Source organism: Scyliorhinus torazame, chromosome 1 (genome assembly GCF_047496885.1).
Source record: "Scyliorhinus torazame isolate Kashiwa2021f chromosome 1, sScyTor2.1, whole genome shotgun sequence".
Lineage (NCBI taxonomy): Eukaryota > Metazoa > Chordata > Chondrichthyes > Carcharhiniformes > Scyliorhinidae > Scyliorhinus > Scyliorhinus torazame.
Window position 1 is genome coordinate 255,870,602 of NC_092707.1, and position 21,796 is coordinate 255,892,397.

The 21,796-nt window shown below is 41.8% G+C and overlaps 1 protein-coding gene across 6 annotated transcripts in view; it reads left to right on the plus strand.

The window, feature by feature from the left end:
- Positions 1–21,796, plus strand: part of stxbp5a (syntaxin binding protein 5a (tomosyn)) — a 281,041-nt gene that overhangs the window by 249,021 nt on the left and 10,224 nt on the right. For 4 of the 6 annotated variants that reach the window (XM_072504763.1, XM_072504770.1, XM_072504777.1 and 1 more), the window contains 5 exons: positions 6,613–6,852; positions 8,845–9,214; positions 11,330–11,495; positions 15,744–15,855; positions 19,745–19,965. In XM_072504763.1, coding sequence (XP_072360864.1) covers positions 6,613–6,852; positions 8,845–9,214; positions 11,330–11,495; positions 15,744–15,855; positions 19,745–19,965 — 1,109 coding nt within the window. Of the gene's footprint in view, positions 1–5,028; positions 5,143–6,612; positions 6,853–8,844; positions 9,215–11,329; positions 11,496–15,743; positions 15,856–19,744; positions 19,966–21,796 lie in introns of all 6 variants that reach the window. The other 2 variants (XM_072504745.1, XM_072504753.1) reach the window with 1 other exon arrangement.

Below are 21,796 nucleotides of genomic sequence, written 5' to 3' on the forward strand. Positions count from 1 at the left end.
TTTGCACTGCCCATGGAGCTACAGCTGACACCGTTCCTCTTCACTGCCAATCCTCTCGACTCCTTCACCATCTCCAAATTATCAGACTGCTTGACTGACAGCTAGTACTGGATGAGCACAGACGTTTTCCAACTAAAGCTACCAGAAAGCAAAGCCAATGTTTTCGGTCCTTGCCATAAACTCTGTATTTTAGCCACCAACTTCATCCTTTCCCTGGCACTCCCTGATACTGAACCTTTAATGATAATGATCTTTATTGTCACAAGTAGGCTTACATTAACACTGCAATGAAGTTACTGTGAAAAGCCCCTAGTCACCACACTCCGGCGCCTGTTCGTATACACCGGGAGAATTCAGAATGTCCAAATTACCAAACATGTACGTCTTTCGGGACTTATGGAAGGAAACTGGAGCACCCGGAGGAAACTCAGCAGACACGAGGAGAACACGCAGACTCCACACAGACAGTGACATAGCTGGGAATCGAACCTGGGACCCTGGATCTGTGAAGCAACAGTTCTATCCACTGTGCTACCGTGTTGCCCACACAATGTACTTATGACCACATATGCACCATAAATAAGAGTGCTCCTTTCCACATCTGTAAAACCACCTGACTCCTCCCTGTCTTGACTCATCTGCTGCTGAAACTATGACCCATGTATTTGTTACCTCTAGACTTGACTATTCCAACATACACATGGCTGGCCTCCCGCATTCCACCCTCTGAACCTGAGGTCATCCAAAACTCTGCTGCTGGGCCCTAACTTGACCCTAAGTTCTGGAATTTCCTCCCTAAAATACTTTGCCTTTTTACCCTTGTTTTGCCTCTCTTAACGTGCTTCTTAAAACCTGCCTCTTGGCCAAGCTTTTTTTGGTCATCAGTCCTAATATCTGTGTTTCATGGTGTCAAGCTTTATTTTTATATATATTTTTTTTCGTCCCCCTCCCTCCCTCCCGTCCCCCTTCCTCCCTCCCTCGTCCCCCTCCCTCCCTCCCTCGTCCCCCTGTGGGCACTCGTCCCCCTGCCTCCCTCTCGTCCTCCTCCCTCCCACTCCCCCTCCCCCTCCCTCTGGTCCCCCTCCCTTCCTCCCTCTCGTCCCCCTCCCTCCCTCCCCCCTCCCTCCCTCTCGTCCCCCTCCCTCCCTCCCCCCTCCCTCCCTCTCGTCCCCCTCCCTCCCTCTGGACCCCCTCCCTCCCTCGTCCCCCTGTGGGCACTCGTCCCCCTGCCTCCCTCTCGTCCTCCTCCCTCCCTCTCCCCCTCCCACCCTCCCGTGCCCCTCATTCCCACCCTACCGTGCCCCTCCCTTCCTCCCTCTCGTCCCCCTCCCTCCGTCCCCCTCCCTCCCTCTCGTCCCCCTCCCACCCTCCCGTGCCCCTCCCACCCTCCCGTGCCCCTCCCTCCCACCCTCCCGTCCTCCGTGCCGTAGGCAGCAATGCTAACCACTGTACCACGTGCCACCTCTCACGCCCCTTCTAATATTGATGAGTTATTTCAATGTCTTTACCAAACCCAAATCACCTGACCCATTTCTCATTGAACACAAATAAACAAGGAGAATTTCATACCATTGTTTTATTTTACTGCTGTGCTCATTTGTCTACCCTAGTCTCCAAGTATGTCTTATGCGCAAGATATGTGCATTCAACTTTCCCGTTTGTCTCCCTTCTCATCTATTCTAAATGCCCTCCACATTTATATGTTATAACTTCCATCATCTAAGATTAGCCATGTCTTCTATGACGTAGTTAGATTATCCAGCTGTTGAAGAGATTTGTGTAGCTTAATCTGTTTTTCTGTAGAAAAGTAATCTTTGTGGAATCGGGTTTTTATTTTATTTTCAGCTTATACTCTGTAGATATGAAAGGTTTGAAGTATTTTTCAGGAAAAGGTTTTGTTTTCCTCTCGTTTATGGTAAATGTCAGTGTTGTAATGAAACAGCTTTTACAAATTATGTAATAGTAATCAACAAGAAGTACTTCCAGGGTCAGGTATAGAGCAAGTAGATAGAAATAAGGGATGTAAGAAATTAAGGAGACAAAAAAGGACATTCGGCTCAGCTCAAAATGTTGAAGCTAAAGTCCTGAATCATATTGTCAAACTCCAAATTCAGATGTACCCTGAGCTTGTTCATTTCCACACCAGAATGTCCATGCACAGTGTGGACAGGTTTATGACATGGATTATTGACCACATCCAAATAGATGGAGAGTGCACAAATCTTCTAGCCAACAGAAAGATGATACCTTCATCCCATTCCTATGTTTGTTTCACTGCCAAAATTCCAAAGATTAAAGGCTTGGATTGAAAATTTAGCTAGTTTTTTATATGTTGTTTTTATATTTAGTTTATATGCTTTGTTATAGCAGTAGAAGGGGAACTAGGGATGGGCAACAAATGCTGGCCGAACCAGCGACACCCACATCCCGTAAATGCATTAAAAAAAAGATTAGTTCATGAAATGTCATTTGTCTTCCCAACTCATCATACCCCTTAGGTTACAGGTTGAAAGTGGAATTTCAGCCAGCCATTTAAATTTTTTATGTATTTGAAGTATCCAGTGAGGTGGTTACAACATTGCTTAAGTTAGCTCTTTATGGGCCTTTATATTTCAAACAAGGCATTGGTTTCAAGAGGACAAAAGGCTGTAGATGCTGGAAGGTAAGAACAGAAAATGCTGATTCATATTTAGGTCAGGCAGAAACTCTGTAGAAAGGAAACATTAATCCTATCTTCTTCCCACATATGTTGCGTGACCTTTGAATGTTTGTGCATTTCCTGTTCCCACTTATTTCAATAGGTCATTTTGACCATTCGCAACCCGATGCTAACTGGCATTGAAGCGCTGGGTGTTAACGTAGCTTCAAGATAAAAAAATATAAGCAAATGAATACAAGTTCCATCACTGCGGTGATGGCATAACAATAGACATTGTGTGATAGTAGTGGATCAAGAATTCCGAAACTTGGAGACAATCAAACTCATCAATATTAGAAGGGGTGTGAGAGGCGGCACGTGGTACAGTGGTTAGCATTGCTGCCTACGGCACTGAGGACCCGGGTTCGAATCCCGGCCCTGGGTCACTGTCCGTGTGGAGTTTGCACATTCTCCCCGTGTCTGGTGGGTTTCACTCCCACAACCCAAAGATGTGCAAAGATGGATTGGCCACGCTAAATTGCCCCTTAATTGAAAACAAAATGTCAAATTTAATGATATGAAGTTGATGCACTAACAGTCTTCTGGATGGTATCTCTGCAATGCATTACAGACAGAGTAGGCTTACAACATTTGCTGCTTTTGTTTCACAGAATAATAACAATACTACACAAGCTGGACTTTTTTTTTATTGAGAGGCCATCCTTTATATAATGGGCAATAGGAATATCAGCTATCTCTCTGACATTAATCAGATAGAAGAATATCAGTCGTCTAGTGACTGTTAAACAATTTTTAAACAAGTTGCTACGGCAGGCTTTCATCAGACTTAAAGCGTTAGAATGCAAAAGAGCAGTTAAGTGGGCAGCATAATCAAAGACCCCTCCCACCCAGGAGATACAAAAGTCTGAGAACACACACTAACAGATTCAAAAACTGCTTCTTCCCCGCTGTTACCAGACTCCTGAATGACCCTCTTATGCACTGAACTGATCTCCACGCATCTTCTCTACTGAGTAGTAGTACACTCCGTATGCTTCAGCCGATGCCTGCGTCTATGTATTTATATTGTGTACCTATCGTATGTTTTTTTCATGTACGGAATGATCTGTCTGGACTGGCAGAACAATACTTTTCACTATACCTCAGTACACATGACAAATCCAAGTCCAAAATAATTTTGTTTGCCGGCCCACTGATGTGGGGAAACATGGCTTTGCCATTATTGAATATAATTCAGAAAGACAAGTTTTTCTCATCAAATTAAGTATTGTCAGTGTGACTTCAAAAAGATTGGACAACCTCACTTAGGGGCATGTATGAGACATGTGAATATCTGGTTCAGATCACAAGGAGGTATTTTTGTTCGACCCTTGGGTTACCTTACTGTGTTGTTACATATTGAGCACCAGGCATAACATGACAAAAGAGACCAGCATTGCTGTACGCGAGACAATGTCTCTACTGAAACCCAGTGTACTGAGCACCATCTAAACTGTTGTTATCATCTACCTGATTAATAATGGACTGATGTTAGATATCTTCATCAACCTGTAACATCTTGGCCTTGTGAATGCTCTGGGAACAAAGAAAAAGCAAGGAAGTCTTAAGGAAGTGCTGTTTGAAACTCTGATCACTTAATTCATGCTTAATTAATTGTTAGTTTAAATAACTGGGTTGCAGGGTCTCAGCTGATGAAAAGACCCAGGAACAAAATTGAACATTAAGTGTGAGAATCCTCAAGCTGAAAAAGATTGCAAAACAATGAAGTAAAGTGGAAAATGTCATTCAAGTAAAGTTGAACAACATAAATGCTTCATGTATTTTTCCTCTAGGGATATCTTGGTTCTTATCTGTACTGTGCTCAATGAAATAAGCTGTTCACTTTATGTTCACCTTCAGAGAATGGGAGGACTGGTAACTTTAAACTCATTCAAATTTAAAAGTTCACAAGTGAACTGTTAAAACTTACTTGGCTTTGCACCAGTTTGCAGTCTGATGTTAGATCACCTGTAGAACAAGGTCATCATCGCTTGTTGTAAGAGTTAAATAATCAATATGATTTCCAGGATTTGCCATAGTTGATGTTGAAAATACTTTATATTGATGCAAAAATGGTACTGTATTTGCAATCTGACTGTTTTATAACCAGTGTAACCATGCAGTATGGCAGTGGGTGTATAGTTGGGTAATAATGCAGTTTGGTAGTGGGTGTATAACAATACATTGGTAGCTTTTCTCCAGTGCATAGGGCTTCATGAAAGAAACATCTGCATTATTTATAACCCAAAGGCGATTTTATTTTACTTGTTCGGGCAGTGTCTCCTCATTTATAGCACTGACCTCCATTCTTTGCTCTCTGCCAATGATAGAGCTTGGATTTGAGTCAAAGAGCAGAGACCAACATCATAATCATCACCTTGAAGGAATGAAGCAACTTAAAAACAATGTTTGGAGTATGACTTCTCTATGTGCACATTTCTTTAGTAAGGCTCCACTTCTGAAAAACTTGGTAATGGGATTGAGGTTTTACATTAATCTTTGATCAACCTAACCTGCATGTTCATTTTGGGTATTAATTTTCTATCACCAATAGATTCTTCAAAATCTCCAGTAATCATTACGAGTTGACTCATCTGATTCCTATTTTTAGATTACATTGCACTAACATGTACAGAAAATCCTGTGAAATGAAGTATGGTATGATGAGTTCCCTTCTATAATGGTTAACTAGAAATACACATGGGTACAGCACGCCTGCATCTTTTTGTTGATGCAAAAAGGCTGCACATATAGTCAGATCTTCCTAATCCATATTTAACTACAGAGACCCCGAATGATTTAACATGACCAGTCTGCACTATTATTTATTCCATGGCTAACCTGAAAAATTGTACTTTTCAATCTGAATTGATGAGGATTATTGGCCATAAATTTGAGGGTTGTGCTGATACCAACTAGAGGAGGGGATGCTTTTGGAGATGTGCAAGCTAGGGGAAGCTGTGGTAATGTGATGTACAATAGCCACTTTTCACAGCATCAGTGTCATGAGCAGATGAAGTGGCTTTTGGCGCCTGGGGGCAAAGACACTTGTGGCTTCTCCTCCCAAGAGAAGTTTCCCCTGCCCGCAATGTAGCTAATCCCTATTTGAGAAAACCCTTGTGTCATTTGCTGCATCAGTGAAAGTTGCTGACTTTATTGACTATGACAGCGGGCAGTCCCAACATAAAGCATGGATGAAGCACCTGTTGAGCAGATAACAATTGGAACAAGTGATGGAAAATACCTGCATACAATTGGACAAATACTATATAGTCTGTGGCCACTCTTAGAGGCTGCTTTGGCATAATCCCTAACCCCTGTCCCCCAGATCACCTTTCAAAATCAGAAATTGAAGTGTCTTATCAACTAGAAATATTCCCAAGCAGTAGTCATTAATACCTTAATGGCCCGACTGCACTCCAGACACCGAGGAATTGATGTAACCCTTAAATTCACATTGCCAGGGGAGATAATACATCAACATCATGTCCTTCCCCCCCCCCCCTCCCCCATGCACAAAGTCATCAAATTATACAAGTTCATAAAATATATATGTAATGTCTCATAAGTTCAGTGAAACAAGGTAAAAGAAAATAAAGGGCCAAAATGTTGGGAAAAAGAATTAAAAGCAAAATGTCTCCTCATCCGATTTCAGCAGCCTTTTGGAGACTGACTTGATGTCCCGATAGTCAGTGCTTGCTACCATCAGGTTTTCCCAGTATGTGTGGATTAACTGATCTGACTACTAACTTTCTATATCAACAAATCAATTAAGTGGGAACAAATTCATTTGAAATATAAAATGTCCAATTCTGAGTCATTAATCATGTCCAGATCATTTAAGCTGCAGATACCCTGATTTGTGCTCTGGTCTATTTAAATGAAGGATTTTACTTCTCCTGTTTCCAAATCAGATGTGAGAGACAACTCTTTCAGCCGTTCTCGCAGTTCCAGTGTTACCAGCATTGACAAGGAGTCTCGAGAGGCAATCACAGCTCTTCACTTCTGTGAGACTTACACCCGAAAGGCGGACACATGCACATCACCATGTCTATGGGTAGGGACTACACTTGGCACGGTACTGGTCATAGTACTGAATCTACCACCTGGAGGAGAGCAGAGACTTACTCAGCCAGTCATCGTGTCTCCCAGTGGTAAGAGCATTTGTACAATCATAGTTCCTGTATCAAGGCATTGTAGAGAAAAGAATTGAAGGACATTTTGCTGTGTTAAAGATGTTATATAAATGCCTGTTTAAAGGAAATACACATTTAGAAAAACTGGCTGCACACAATTACATTTCAATGATATTTGTGCCCTGAACTGAACACCGTACCTCCAGTGTGGTCTAACCAGGTCTTTGAATACTGTAGCATGACCTCCGAAGCTTTGTATTCTATTCCTCTGGGTATAAAGGCTAGCATTCCATTAGCTTGTTTTTACTATTTTCTGCACCGGTTCCTGGTTAATCATCTATGTAGCTGAATCCCTAAGTCTCTTTGGATCTTCACTCTTACTAGCTTTTCGCCATGTTCTAACATTTCCGGGCCCAAAATATGTAACCTCCATTGAGTTTTACCCCTTCGCCTAATCTATCAATAATTTTTCTACCTATACTGCTTACAGTGTCATCCAATCAGTGTTACCTATCTTTGTGCCATCGCAAATTTGGACATATGAACTGGGGCTGTTTAGCACACGGCTAAATCGCTGGCTTTGAAAGCAGACCAAGGCAGGCCAGCAGCACGGTTCAATACCAGTACCAGCCTCCCCGAACAGGCGCCGGAATGTGGCGACTAGGGGCTTTTCACAGTAACTTCATTTGAAGCCTACTTGTGATAAGCAATTTTCATTTCATTTCATGTCTTTCTATCCCATCATCTTGAGTCATTAATGAATACAGTGGATAGTTGAGGCCCCGCCGCATCCTGCCAATTCGAGTAGCTGCTCACCATCTCCTGCCGCGCAGTCAATTTCCTAAGCAAATCAAAAATGTGACTTCAATTCCATGAACTTCCAATTTTAGCTAAAAGTCTTCCATGAGGAACTTTATATATTGCCTCCCAGAAGCCAATATAAAAGCACATTCCCCTGACCACGACTTCAAAAAATTGAGGTTCGTGGTCAGGAACGACCTACCCTTGACAAGTCTATGCTGGCTCTCTGATCAACTGAAAACTTTTAAGGTGTTCAGTAAACCTATTATTGATTACAGACTCTAATATTTCCTGATTTTAGACAAACTGGTCTATAATTCCTTGGTTTTCCCCTCTCACCTTGCTTAAAGTTCATGCTGTATAATGGCAAATTGTGACCCAAACGATACTAGTTGCAACAGTTTGTCAACTTTATTTCTCCCGCTGATTGCAGTTTGTCATTCAGCCGGATTCAGGTACAATGCAGATTGTGTTGTGTCACAGCAGGCACATGTTTAATGCTCAAATAGCACCTTTGCCAAGGTTCATGTAAAACGTAATGGCAAAAATATAACTTCTATGTGATGGGATTAGATTTTTAACAAAACAACATTTAGTTTGCATTATTACCTTTGGAGAGAGGAAGTTGGGGTTACCATTTCAGTTACCTTTCACCTGACAAAAGATCATAGAATCTACAGTGCAGAAGGAGGCCATTTGGCCCATCGAGTCTGCATTGGCCCTTGGAAAGAGCACCCTACCTAAGCCCATCCCTACACCCGTAACTCCACCTAATCTTTTTGGATACTAAGGGCAATTTAGCATAGCCAATCCACCTAACCTGCACATCTTTAGACTGTGGGAGGAAACCGGAGCACCCGGACCGCACAGACAGTGACCCAAGTCGGGAATCGAACCTGGGACCCTGGAGCTGTGAAGCAACTGTGCTACCGTGCTGCCCTATTTTCATAGTTTTGAAACTGTAATCCCATTTCCCCTCTCCACAGATGCTACCTAACACGAAGGGCCTGTACTGTTCTATGTATGTTCTATACTAAGTGTCTCCTGTATCTGCAGTATTTTACTGTTCTCAATGTTATGTCAGTATATTTTGCATATTTAGTAGTGGAAAAGTAGCTTGCTGCTTTAACTGAAAACCATAACTGTACAATGTACATTGGTGATTTGTTTTACATGGTGTAGCTCTATTGTCCTTTATATATTCTACAGGGACTATATTGAGACTAAAGGGGGCAATTTTGCGATTGGCATTTCTGGACACCACAGGAAGCCTCATCAACCCAGCACACGAACCATGGAGAGAACCAAATGTACAAGAGGAGAAGGAGGACAAGGATAAATGTAGGAAACTGAGGCCGGTATCTGTCTCCCCCTCATCCTCTCAGGAGATAAATGAAACCCAGTACGCAGTGATATGTTCAGAAAAACAGGCAAAAGTTATCTCGCTGCCATCCCAAAACTGTATTTATAAGCACAACATAACTGAAACATCATTTGTTCTTCGTGCTGATATTGTGGGACTGAATGGGAGCATCTGCCTTGCATGCTTCTGTGCCAATGGACATATCATGACATTCAGGTAACTCATTGTGCTTAAGTGTGAATGAACTGGTTGAATCAAGATGTGTGATAGATGTCCACAATGCACAAACTAAAATTTGCTACGCACTTGGTAACCTTTTGTAAAGCTATTGGAAATTTGTATTCAAAGACGTTTGATTGGAAAGAATTGGTGGTTGTTACCAGTTTGGTATAATAGGTTTAAAAAATGTAAATTTTCAGCACCTTCCAGCTTGGCTCAGTTGTAACATTCTTGCATTCCAGTTAGCAGATTATGGCTTCAAGTACATAATCAGTGCTGTGTTGCTGGAGGAGCCACCTTTTGCTCAATAAGTTGAAATATGGTCCGTGTGCTTTGACCAGCAATGATCCCTCTGCCAATACAGCTGATCTGTTTGTATATATAATTGGTGGAACGTTATCCATTGCATTGCAGCAACTTGCCAGCCTCCTTCAACAGCACCTTCCAGACCTGCAACCTCTTATCACCTAGAAGGACAGGTGAATGGGAACACAGACACCTGCAAGTTCCCCTCCCAAGTCGCTCACCATCCTGATTCGGAACTATGCTGCTGTTCCTTCACTGTCACTCCCTTCTAGCATTGTGAACTGCAGTGTTTCAAAAATGTGGCTCAGCACCACCTTCTTGCAGACAATTAGGGCTGGCCATTTGGGCATCAAATGTTGGTCTCGTCAGTGATGCTGACATTCCATGATAGAGTTTTTTTTTCTAATCTGTTGTTTGTGGGACCTTTGTGTATAAATGGGCTGTCATGTTTCCTTCAAAACAACTGTATTTCAAATGTACTATTTTGGTGGTGAAACACTTTGGGACATTCTGAAGACTAAAAAGTGTTTCATAAATACAGAGCGCATTTCCCCAGTGCACACAAGTGGCTCCAATGTTACAGGAATTTTTGAATCACGCACACTTTCACTTCACTGCCAACATTTACAGAAGGGAAAATTCATGGAAATTGCAGAAAGCACAGAACAGACCTCTTTGGTCTCTTGTGCCTGTGCTGTGCTGATGACAGGTTTCCAGCTGCAACTCTGCGTTCCAGACCCCCACCACCCTCTGGGTGAAAAGGTGTTTCCTCAGATCCCCTCAAAATCTCCTGCCCTTGCCTTAAATTGGTCATTGATCCCTCCACCAGCTGGAAAGTTTCTTCCTGTCTTATCTATTCACCAAGCAACACTGCCAGACATCTGCTAATATATTTGACATAACAGCACCTTCCAGACCTGCAACTCTTACCTAGAGTTGCTTTAAGGCTGGATTGACCCTCGAGGACGTTCCTTTATCTGTGTATTTAATTTTTATCTTTTACTACTTTCCTTTGGAAACGCATCCATAGGTAGGATGGTGAATCAGTTGCACGGGTATGGTTTTGAGATACGGCAGTAATGCAGGAAAAAATCATACCGATGTGCTGATGAATGGAATATCCAATTTAGTTTGCTGTGTATTTTGTGGTTTGGCTGTAAAGCCATGGCCTGGGAACATTGGGGAGGGTCCTGAGACTTGTCTGAATTCAGTCTGAAAGTTAGTCCATCTTGGGATGTTCTGAGGAAGTGAAAGATGTTCTATCAATATACATTGAATTTGTTCTAGGGCTTGCACTGAATAGATTTATAAAATGGTCAAATTCATCAGTGCAGTTTAACAATGTAAATCTTTCCATAGACTATCATGGTAATATATGGGGCAACTTGAATAACAGCTCTGTTGTAAATAGGGAGTATTGCATCAAGCTCACAGAGTTCTTTTATCAACGGCACTATGTTGCCACTTTTTATTCAAGGCCTCCAACATCATACTTGAAATCAGTATTTTGAATGATTGTCATTCATCAATCTGTATTTGAGGTCTATACCGGAAAAAAAGACGGTCCTTTTAAGCATTACTAAGCATACAGTAGTATAGTATAGTGTATTTGATACCAGTGAAAAGTTGTTTAAAGAACAATGCATATGGAATAGCTGGTATAGGGAACATGTGTATAATAGTGTATCTGTGATAGGTGATTTATATACATTTAGTGAATCTGAACGGGTGATATGTATATATAATACACAAAGAGAAATGTAATAGAATACATATTTTTAATTGTATTCTGATTTTGTTTTTAAGCTTACCAAGCCTTCGGCCACTACTAGATGTCAATTATTTGCCACTGACAGACATGCGAATAGCTCGTACTTTCTGTTTTACCAACAACGGGCAGGCTCTGTATCTGGTTTCCCCTACTGAGATCCAGCGCATCACTTACAGTCAAGGAACGTGTGAGAATTTGCAGGTGAGGATCATCGAAGTTCATTGTATTTCTACACAATGAAAACTGTACTGCAGAAGCAAACCTTTAAAGTGCCTGTTCTCATTTCTTCACTTACATGGCATCTATATCGAACTGGATCTGAGACACATTGGATACAGTCCTCTTTAAGGTGCTATTCTGACATGTGCTGGCAGGTGGTATAACCAGAATCACACAAGTTGGTTTATTTTTGCATTTCCACGACTCAGCAATGCTGTTTTCTGTTTTATATTGGCTGGCCCTGAAACTGTGCCCTTTTGTTCTAGATTCCTCAACTAGAGGAAACATCTCCGTGTCAAGCCCCTTCATAATCTTGAAGTTTTTAATAAGATCATATCTCATTCTTTTAAATGAATGCAGACCCAATTTACTTAGACCCTCATCATAAGACAACCCTCTCATCCAAAGGACAAATCTAGTGAACTTTTGTTCTACTGCCTCTGATACAAGTATAGTCATTCTTTAAACTTGTAGACCAAAATTGCACATGCTATTCCAGATGTGCTCACACCGAAGCACCACACAATTGAAGCAAGATTCCTTTATTTGTGTACTCCAACCTTTTTGCAAAAAGGCCAAGATGACATTTTCTTTCTTATTTGTTTGCGTTATCTGCATGCTAACTTTTTGCATTCCTTGTACGGGTACACCAAAGTATCTCTCTGCAAAGCAACATTTACAAGTTTCACGCCACTTAAAAAATATTCTGCTTTTCTATTCTTTCAACCAAAGTGAATAACCTCACACTTCCCACATAATGCACCATCTGCCATCGGGTTTCCTCCGGGTGTTCCGGTTTCCTCCCACAGTCCAAAGATGTGTAGTTTCGGTGGATTTGCCATGATAAATTGCTTCTAGATGGGATTGCTGGGATAGGCCGGGGGAATTGGGCCTGTGAAGGATCATTTCAGAGGGTCGGTGCAGACTCGATGGGCCAAATGGCCTCCTTCTGCATTATAGGGATTCTATGATTCTATATCACCCCCACTTCATGAATACCATTTGGATACTACACCTACTGATTTCCCCTTTACCTACCCTACTAGTTACATGTTCAATAAACTCCAATGAGGGGCAGCACGGTGGTGCAGTGGGTTAGCACTGCGGCCTCACGGCGCCGAGGTCCCAGATTTGATCCCAGCTCTGGGTCACTTTCCGTGTGGAGTTTGCACATTCTCCCCGTGTTTGCATGGGTTTCGCTTCCACAACCCAAAGATGTGCAGGCTAGGTGGATTGGCCACACTAAATTGCCCCTTAATTGGAAAAAAATAATTGGGTATTCTAAATTTTAAAAAAACCTCCAATGAATTTGTCAAACAGGATTTTTCTTTTGTAAAACCATATTGATTTGTTATAATCATAATAGGCTTTCCTAAGTGCATTGTTAAGTCTTCCTCAATAGATTCCAGCACTTTCTGGATGGTTGTCAAATGAACTGACCTTAGTTCACATTTTCTGTCCCCCTGCTTTCTTGAATACAGGTGTTCAAATTGCTAGCTTTCAATTGGCTAGCACCAGTCCAGAATCTCGGGAATTTGGGAAAATCCTATCCAGCGTTCCACTATTTCTCTCGCTATATCTTTTAAACTAGGTTATATGACATAAAGACCTGGGGTTTGTCTAACTTTATTCCCTTTAATTTCTCCAATACTTTTTTCTCCTCTGAAATTAACTTTCTTAATTTCCTCATTTGTATTAGCCCCGAGGTTACCTTCTATTTCTGGTATGGAACTTGTGTCTTCTCCTGTGAATGCAGACACAAAACATTTGTTCGATTTCCCTGCCACTTCCTCATTCCCCATGATAGTTTCACACCTATGCTTCAAAGTAGCCAGTATTTACTTTAAATACTCTCTTCCTTTTTGTATGCTTGTAAGAGCTCTTATCTGATTTAATATTCCTGGCTCGTTTACTCTCATTCTATTTTTTTTCCCGTTTTTTAATCAACATTTTGGTGGTACTTGGGTTCCTAAAATAAACAGCAATCCTCAGACTTGCTACTATTCTTTACAATATTATACTCCTCTTCTTTTAATCTAATAGTATCTAAACTTCCTCAGTAAGCTTAAGTTGGATCGTTCTCACTGAGTTTTTGGTTTTCAGTTCAAAGTATTTTTGTTGAATATTTTGACTTGGTTTTTCTAAATGTTTCTCAATGTTTATTTACCACCAAAACTTGTAATCATAGCCAGCAAAACTATGTAATGACTTTGTTTAAGCTCAAGATTCTTGATTGTGATTGGAATATGTTGCTTTCAAACTTAATGTGGAATTCAATTGTATTATTAATGACTATTTTCGAGTGAATCTTTTCCCACAATAGTACTAATTGACCTTGCCTCATTGTACAATATTAAACCTAAAATAGCTTTATCTCTGGTTAGCTTTCTCTAGTTGGCTCCACAATATACTGCTACAAGGTTGCTACGAGGGCTGGTTTAGCTCTGGGCTAGACAGCTGGTCTGTGATGCAGAACAAGGCCAGCAGCGCGGGTTCAATTCCCGTAGCAGCTTACCTGAACAGGCGCCGGAATGTGGCGACTAGGGGCTTTTCACAGTAACTTCATACTTGTGACACTAAAAGGTTATTATTATTATTAGTACAAGCAACTATCAGAGAAACATTGTTTATGAAGATTAAAGTCCCCTACAGATATTACATTGCCTTTGTTACAAGCTCCAATAATTTCTTATTCAATGCTCTGCCCAAAGATATAACTACTGTTAGGGGGGCCTATAAACTACTCCCACTAGAATTTTCTGACCCTTACCAAGTCTGCTTCCTGATTTTCTGAGCCAAGATCCTTTTTACACTAATGCGTGATCTTATATTATCAGATGCCCCTTCACCTTTTTCATTCTGCCTGTCCATTTGAAATGTTTTGTTCCCTGGAATATTTATTTCCCAAACTTGATCACCTTGTAACCATGTCTCTGTAATGACGATCAAATCTAAACGCTCTGCCTATTTGTCCCATTAGTTCATCTATCTTCTTGTGGATTCTCTGCGTATTCAGATGAAGTGGTTTTGATTTATTTTTTGTCCTAATATCTCCTTTTGTGTTTTCAATGTCAATGGTTTGATTATGCTTTGACTCGTTCTACTATGTTAATTGCAAGTTGCTGCTGTTGCATACAAATGCCGAGGTTTTTTTGGTAGCACCAGCATTTAGCAGGAGAGGTGATCCTTGGCTCACCTGGAAAATGTGCAGAAACTAGATACTTCAGTTTAAGCTGCAGCAAATCAGATTAGTTGCCGCCTCTCTGATATTTCATAGCTTTACGTTTAGGCAAATCTTGTGTCTTGTTGTCCTTTGCCGTTGTTTCCTCATTCCAAGGAAGTGCTTGACTGGTTCATACTTTCAAGTCTCCCTCAGCGTAGTACTGACTTATCAAGTTTTAATTATTCTGCTGATGTTCTCTTAGATCATAGTCTATTCAGAGCTCCTTAGAATTCAATCAACTTGAGTTTTGTGACCAATAGTCAACACCAGCATCTGTTGAATGCAACAAATCCTTCCCTTTGGTAGACACCCTGAACTGCGAACTGCAATGTTTTATTCATGCCTAATGTGATCAGATTTAACACGATGAGTCAGCTCAAGGCAGGTGGAAAGTTTTAACAACATCGCTCTGCCTGGAATTTTCTTTGGCAGGGGAGCTTTGGGGGGGGTGGGGGAAGAGAGAGAGAGAGAGATGTCATGCCACTGTGACTTCGATGGAAAACCCAGACATGCTGCTTGGCGGGGTCTCACCTGACCCCTGCTGACATGACAGTCGATTGGAAAAGTTCAAAATTCGTCTTGCTGCTTCCTAATAAAACTTCTCCACAAGGCTTAAAGCAGTGATTTTGTGTGTATTTCACAGGTGCAATGGCCATCTTTCAGCCACTGGTGTGTAATGTGCATGTCATTGTTTTACTGCTCAAGCACTTATCCAAACTTTGCATTGCACCAATAGCATTCCGACAGCTCAAATCTGCTTTCCCCACTCAAAACAGTAAAGATTCACCTCAAAATATGACTTCAAACAGTTGTTTGGAGAGGGTGGCAGGGAGCATGTTTGGAAAAGGCTGGGATACATTCACTGCAAGTATGAATTGAAGGGTCTTTTTCCCAAGAAGTGTTTTCAACAGGCTACTAACTAGTTAGCAATGCAGTATTTTGTGCAACTGGATGTCCTCTGATGTTGTAAAAAGGTTTTAAATAAAACACATTTGACTTTATTCCAGGAAATGCTAGGAGAACTGTTTACTCCTGTGGAAACACCAGAAGCTCCCAACAGAGGATTCTTTAAAGGCTTGTTTGGTGGAGGCGCCCAGTCACTAGACCGAGAAGAGCTTTGTAAGTACAATAGGATAATGACAAGAATGACTTCAGTCCTTAGAGCTGTGTCCTTACCTGGATTTTTTAAGGTATTTGTGTCATCTTTACTGATGAGCAGGAAAAATGTTGGTGAGCAAAATACCTGTTCCTAGGCTGTTGCCATATGGAGGTTTTATAACATACAAAAGAAGATCCAAAAAGACTATCAAACATTACAGTATCCCTGTGGAATATTCACTATCTCTGCGATTTGTGAACTCAAACCTCTGGCAGAACACAGTGCTAGGTCCTCAGACCTTTGACTGAGGATGGAGTAGAATGAAGAGAAATGCAAAGTGAGCCAGAGGATCAAAGTGAAGGGTGAATGCAAAAATGCCGGGCATCGGGAGATTGCAGAGTTAGAGAAGTGGGAATGCCATGGAGGAATGTGTATAGGAGGGCAACAATTAGCAAAGGGTGATGGGAAAATGGTGAGTGTTCAAGAGACCAAGGGTAATAGGAGAATTAGTGTGTGTGATATGATATGGGTGGCTACTTCTGATTGAGGGACTTTGCCCTTCAGTACATATAATGTAATTATATTGTCCTAAAGAAACAGCAACTTATAGCACCGTTAACACATCCAAGGCACTTCACAGTTTTGTTTAACAGTATTTGACATTAAGCCACATATGTAATAATACAGAAGGTGACCAAAAGCTTGGGCAAAGAGCTAGATTTTAAAGAGCATCTTGAAGGAGAAAGGAGTGTTAGAGGAGGAAAAAGTATTAGGGAAGAGAGTCCAAAGCTTAGACCATGGCAACTGAAGACCAGTCCACCAATGGTGGAATGATTCAAGTTGTGGGTGTGCACAGGACATGATTAAAAATGTGTGGATGCCTCAGAGTTTCCATGGCAGAGAAGGCTACAGAGGTGGAATGGGATGAGGTTATGGAAGATTCTGAGCATGGTGAATGGGACTTGGTGCAAGTTAGGACAAGGGCAGGAAAAGTTTGGTACCTTGAAGTTTCTGGGGGTTGGAAGATGGGAGGCTGGCCAGGAGAGTGATGTAATAATAGTGTAGAGTTTACAAAGCCATGGTTGAGGCTTTCAGCAGATGAGCTGAGGCAGGCGTAGGGTTGGGCAATTTATGAAAGTGGAAATAGGCTATCTTGGTGGCATGGATATTTGCTCACATGCTCATCTTGGGCTCAAAAATAACATTTAACGTTGCAAACAAAATGCTTCACAGAGGGATAACGGTGGATGAGAACATTAGACATTGGTGGGAAGGGAGATTGAAGTGCTAGGTTTTGAGCAGACTTTCAAAGAAGAAAGATTTTAAGGAGGGTGTTACTGTGAAATTGGACAATGACTACCGGAGGCTCTATGACTGAGGGTGAAGCAAAACAGAAAAATTCAAACCTGGCCAGAAGTAAAACAACTTGCATTTATGTAGAAGCTTTCATAATCTCATGATGCTCCAAAGCCTTTCACAGCAAGTAAGTCCTTCACAGCAAGTAAAGACCTTTTATAAGTATAGCCATTATGGATGAGTGGAGCGCATGTACAGAAATGCAGGAATGGAGGTGGTCGGAGAGATTATAAAGTCATAGGGCAAGGGTTTGCATGCGGTAGAAAGAAAATGAAAGTTGAAGGACACAAGATTAGGATGTAGGTTTCTAGATTTGGACACATTATGGGTTGTAAAGAGCAGAACTTGGAAGTTGATAAAACCAAAAAATAAAATAACTCAAATCTGCATCACCAACAATCCCCTGGTCACGTATCTGCACCACATCTTATACCATTCTTTGTTTTGAGTAGTTTGGGCGATAAGGAAACAGACTTCCATGGAGTTTTACTACACCTTGTGTCAATTCAACCACTCACTGTCCCTCCTCACTAGAACTTGTCTCTATTCTTTATTTGATATTTCAATTAACTTGCATCTTAGATTACTGTTTAAACAGCTTTGTGATGACTCTAGCTTTCCACTTGGATCTGAATGCTGATTATTCCAGTTTGGCCCAAACAGATTATGTATTTCTTGGTATGTGAGCATTGCTGGCTCGGCCAGTATTTATTGCCCTTGAGAAGGTGGCAATGAGCTGCGTTCTTGAAATGCTGTAATCCATGCAGTCCGGCTACACCCACGGTGCTGTTAGGGAGAGAGTTTCAGGATTTCCTAGTCAGGATGGTGGGTAACTTGGAGGAGAACTTTCAGGTGGTGGTGTTCCCATTGGCCAAAAATATTTGCATTTGATGTTGCTATTTCATGTCTGGAATCTCTTCCCTAATATGTACTCTACTTGTTCAAGACCACTAGAAATTATACTTTATCTCCCCTCGCAACTCCTCAGCTTTAACGGTCCAAAATTGGTGACCAATAATAGACTGATTTCTACAATGACGGTTTGTCTTCTGAAGAAAGGTCGAGCAGATTTGGCCTATGAACATAGAACATACAGTGCAGAAGGAGGCCATTCAGCCCATCGAGTCTGCACCGACCCACTTAAGCCCTCACTTCCACCCTATCCCCGTAGCCCAATAACCCCTCCTAACCTTTTTAGTCACTAAGGGCAATTTATCATGGCCAATCCACCTAACCTGCACGTCTTTGGACTGTGGGAGGAAACCGGAGCACCCGGAGGAAACCCACGCAGACACTGGGAGAACGTGCAGACTCCGCACAGACAGTGACCCAGCGGGGAATCGCACCTGGGACCCTGGCGCTGTTAAGCCCCAGTGCTATCCACTTGTGCAACCGTGTTGCCCACCTTATAGGAGTTTAGAAAAAACATACAAGATTCTGAGGGGGCTTGACAGGATAGATGCTGAGAGGATGCTTCCTCTTGTCGGGGAATCTAGAACTAGGGGCACAGTTTAAAGATGAAGGGTCTCCTCACTTAAGGTGTGGAGTACCTTTCTGAGGATCATTAGTCTTGGGAATTCACTTTGACAGAGAGCGATAGAGGTTGGGTCATTAAAAATATTCAAGGCTGAGTTGGCAGATTTATGATCGACCAGGGTCAAGAGTTATGGGGGCAAGCAAGAAAGCCACAATATGATCAGCCATGATCTCTTTGAATGGCAGAGCAGATCGATGGGCTGATTGGCCTACACTTGCTGCATTTTCATATGATTTGTTATTGGCAGTATTAACCCAATTTCCTTGGTGTGGGTATCCGAAGTTCAAAACCGCCTATAATTTGATAGAATATTGTTTCATAGAATCATAGAATTTACAGTGCAGAAGGAGGCCATTCGGCCCATCGAGTCTGCACCGGCCTTGGAAAGAGCACCCTACCCAAGCCCACATCTCCACCCTTTCCCGTAACCCAGTAACCTCACCCAACCTGTTTTGGACACTTAAGGACAATTTACTATGGCCAATCCACCTAACCTGCACATCTTTGGACTGTGGGAGGAAACCAGAGCACCCGGAGGAAATCCACGCGGACACAAGGAGAACATGCAGACTCCGCGCAAACAGTGACCCAAGCCGGAATCGAACCTGGGTCACTGGAGCTGTGAAGCAACAGTGCTAACCACTGTGCTACCGTGCCGTTTCATTCCGTAGTGTTCTATACGTTGACTGAAGTGTCGACTTGAAATGTGACTTTGTGCAGTAATCCATTGGATTTCTAAAGTCAGAGTTAAAGAGCACTGCTGGAGCAATGAAGAAATGCAGCCAGTCACTCCAGCTCATACAGCGTTGACATTGGAAATGGACCAACGATCCCCACAATTTAATAGTAATAAAAACTATTTCTGATATTTACATTTTAAAAATAGATCAACCTTCACACCATTTTACAATTTCATTTGAGTTCTGAGAATTTATTATTTTCAAAACTTGTATTCTCCATCTTACCCCTGTCATATTTCATATCTATATTAATATTCTATTTTTCCTTTAAACCAGTTGGCGAATCTGCAGCAGGGAAACCCTCTCGGAGCCTGGCACAGCATATCCCAGGGACTGGTGGAATTGAAGGTGTCAAAGGAGCAGCATCTGGTGTTGCGGGTGAGCTGGCACGAGCCAGGATAGCGCTTGATGAAAGAGGACAGAAACTGAGTGAGCTGGAAGAACGAACAGCGGCCATGTTATACAGTGCTGACACTTTCTCTAAACATGCTCATGAGGTAAAGACGAAGACGTGTACTACTTTTAGCAAGTGGCTTCTCCGGTTATCTCTTAACTTATGGTTTCCTTAGCTTGCACCCATAACATATAATAGGACAACACTTCAAAAGTACTTGGCGCTATATAGATGCAGGTTCTTGTTTCATTCAATACCGAAATAACAAACCACAATGTACCTTTTTTTGTTAATTTAGAGTACCCAATTCATTTTTTTCCAATTAAGGGGAAATTTAGCGTGGTCAATCCACCTACCCTGCACATTTTTGGGTTGTGGGGGAGAAACTCACGCAAACACGGGGAGAATGTGCAAACTCCACACGGACAGTGTCCCAGAGCCAGAATCGAACCTGGGACCTCGGCGGCATGAGACAGCAGTGCTAACCACTCCACCACTGTGCTGCCCCCACAATATACCTTCTTTATGAAAACTATGTAGCGACCTCTATTCACCTGCTGCCCCCACAATATACCTTCTTTATGAAAACTATGTAGCGACCTCTATTCACCTGCTCCTACTATTTAATGCAAGGGCAGAATATTGTTGCAAATAATATTTTTCTCTTCCCAAATTGAAGTTTACCATGTGCTTGATATCCCTTTTAAAATCTCTTCCAATTGTAAACACACTGATAAAGCAGTGCTTGTTCTGATTGTGTTGCATGAAGTGCAGAGCGAGAAGCTTCAATCATAAGGTTATAAGATCATAAGAATTGGAAGCGGGTGTAAGCCTGCTCCACCATTGAATAAGATCTTGGCTGATCTGATTGTGGCCTCAACACCATTTTCTGCCAGCCCCCCATAACCTCGACATTCACTCTCCCAACTGATCTCACTAATGATGTTCATTACATCCCTGACCTGTATTTTAAAGAACTTGGATTTATTTATATAGCACCTTTCCTGACCATGGGACTCTTCAAAACACTTTACATCCAACCAGGTTCTTTATTGAAGTGTAGCAACTGCTGTTTAATGTGAGAAACATGATGGCCAATTTGCAGACAATCTGTGTTAGTGGTGTTGGTTGAAGGAGAAATACTGATTCCTTCAAAATAATACTTTGGTATCTTTTACCTCCACTTAAGAGGACAGATGCATCTTTTAACATTTAATCTGAAAGACAACACATCTGACAGTGTGACACTTCCTCAGTACTGAGAAATGTCATCCTAGATATTGTGCCCTGATCTCTCCATGTAGCTGTTTCTTCCCCCCCCCCTCCCCCAAATTATCTCTCAAACCCGATATGTCTGCCAGACAAAATTTTGAGAAATGGTGTTAGATCCTGCTACACCTTGTATAACTGTAAGCCACTCCATATATCATTCAACAGCATACAATGTCCCCTATTCCAATAGGGATTTGATATAATTGCCAAACTTAGAGGTGGTCTTGGATTACTTCCCAATGTTATAGATCAGGATAAATCAGAGAATTCAAGAGTTAAATCCTCAGCCTTTACAAACCCACAGTAATATAACACAAGTAATGAGTAAACCTGCAAACTATTTGAAGGCTTTCCAAACATAAGTGTTGTGATTTGTTCTGTGATGCCGAAGGCAGGATCTATATTCTTCATTATATGGTGTCAGTCAGCCCCCTCTGTCTTACTGAGTAAAGCCATAATCCAACTTTCATTAGGGTGTTTGCAACAACGGGACTTTCATGTCTCTGAGGGAACCTTGGAGGAAAATTCAGTGACCACTTGCTTCATGAAAAGTGGCTTGGCAGTTTGATTTCCTGCCCTCAGTTCTAACAAGCCCAATATTTCCTGAGCTGATGTTGCTCCCCTTTTGGACTTTTGACTATTATTGGAGGTAAAACTTCTGT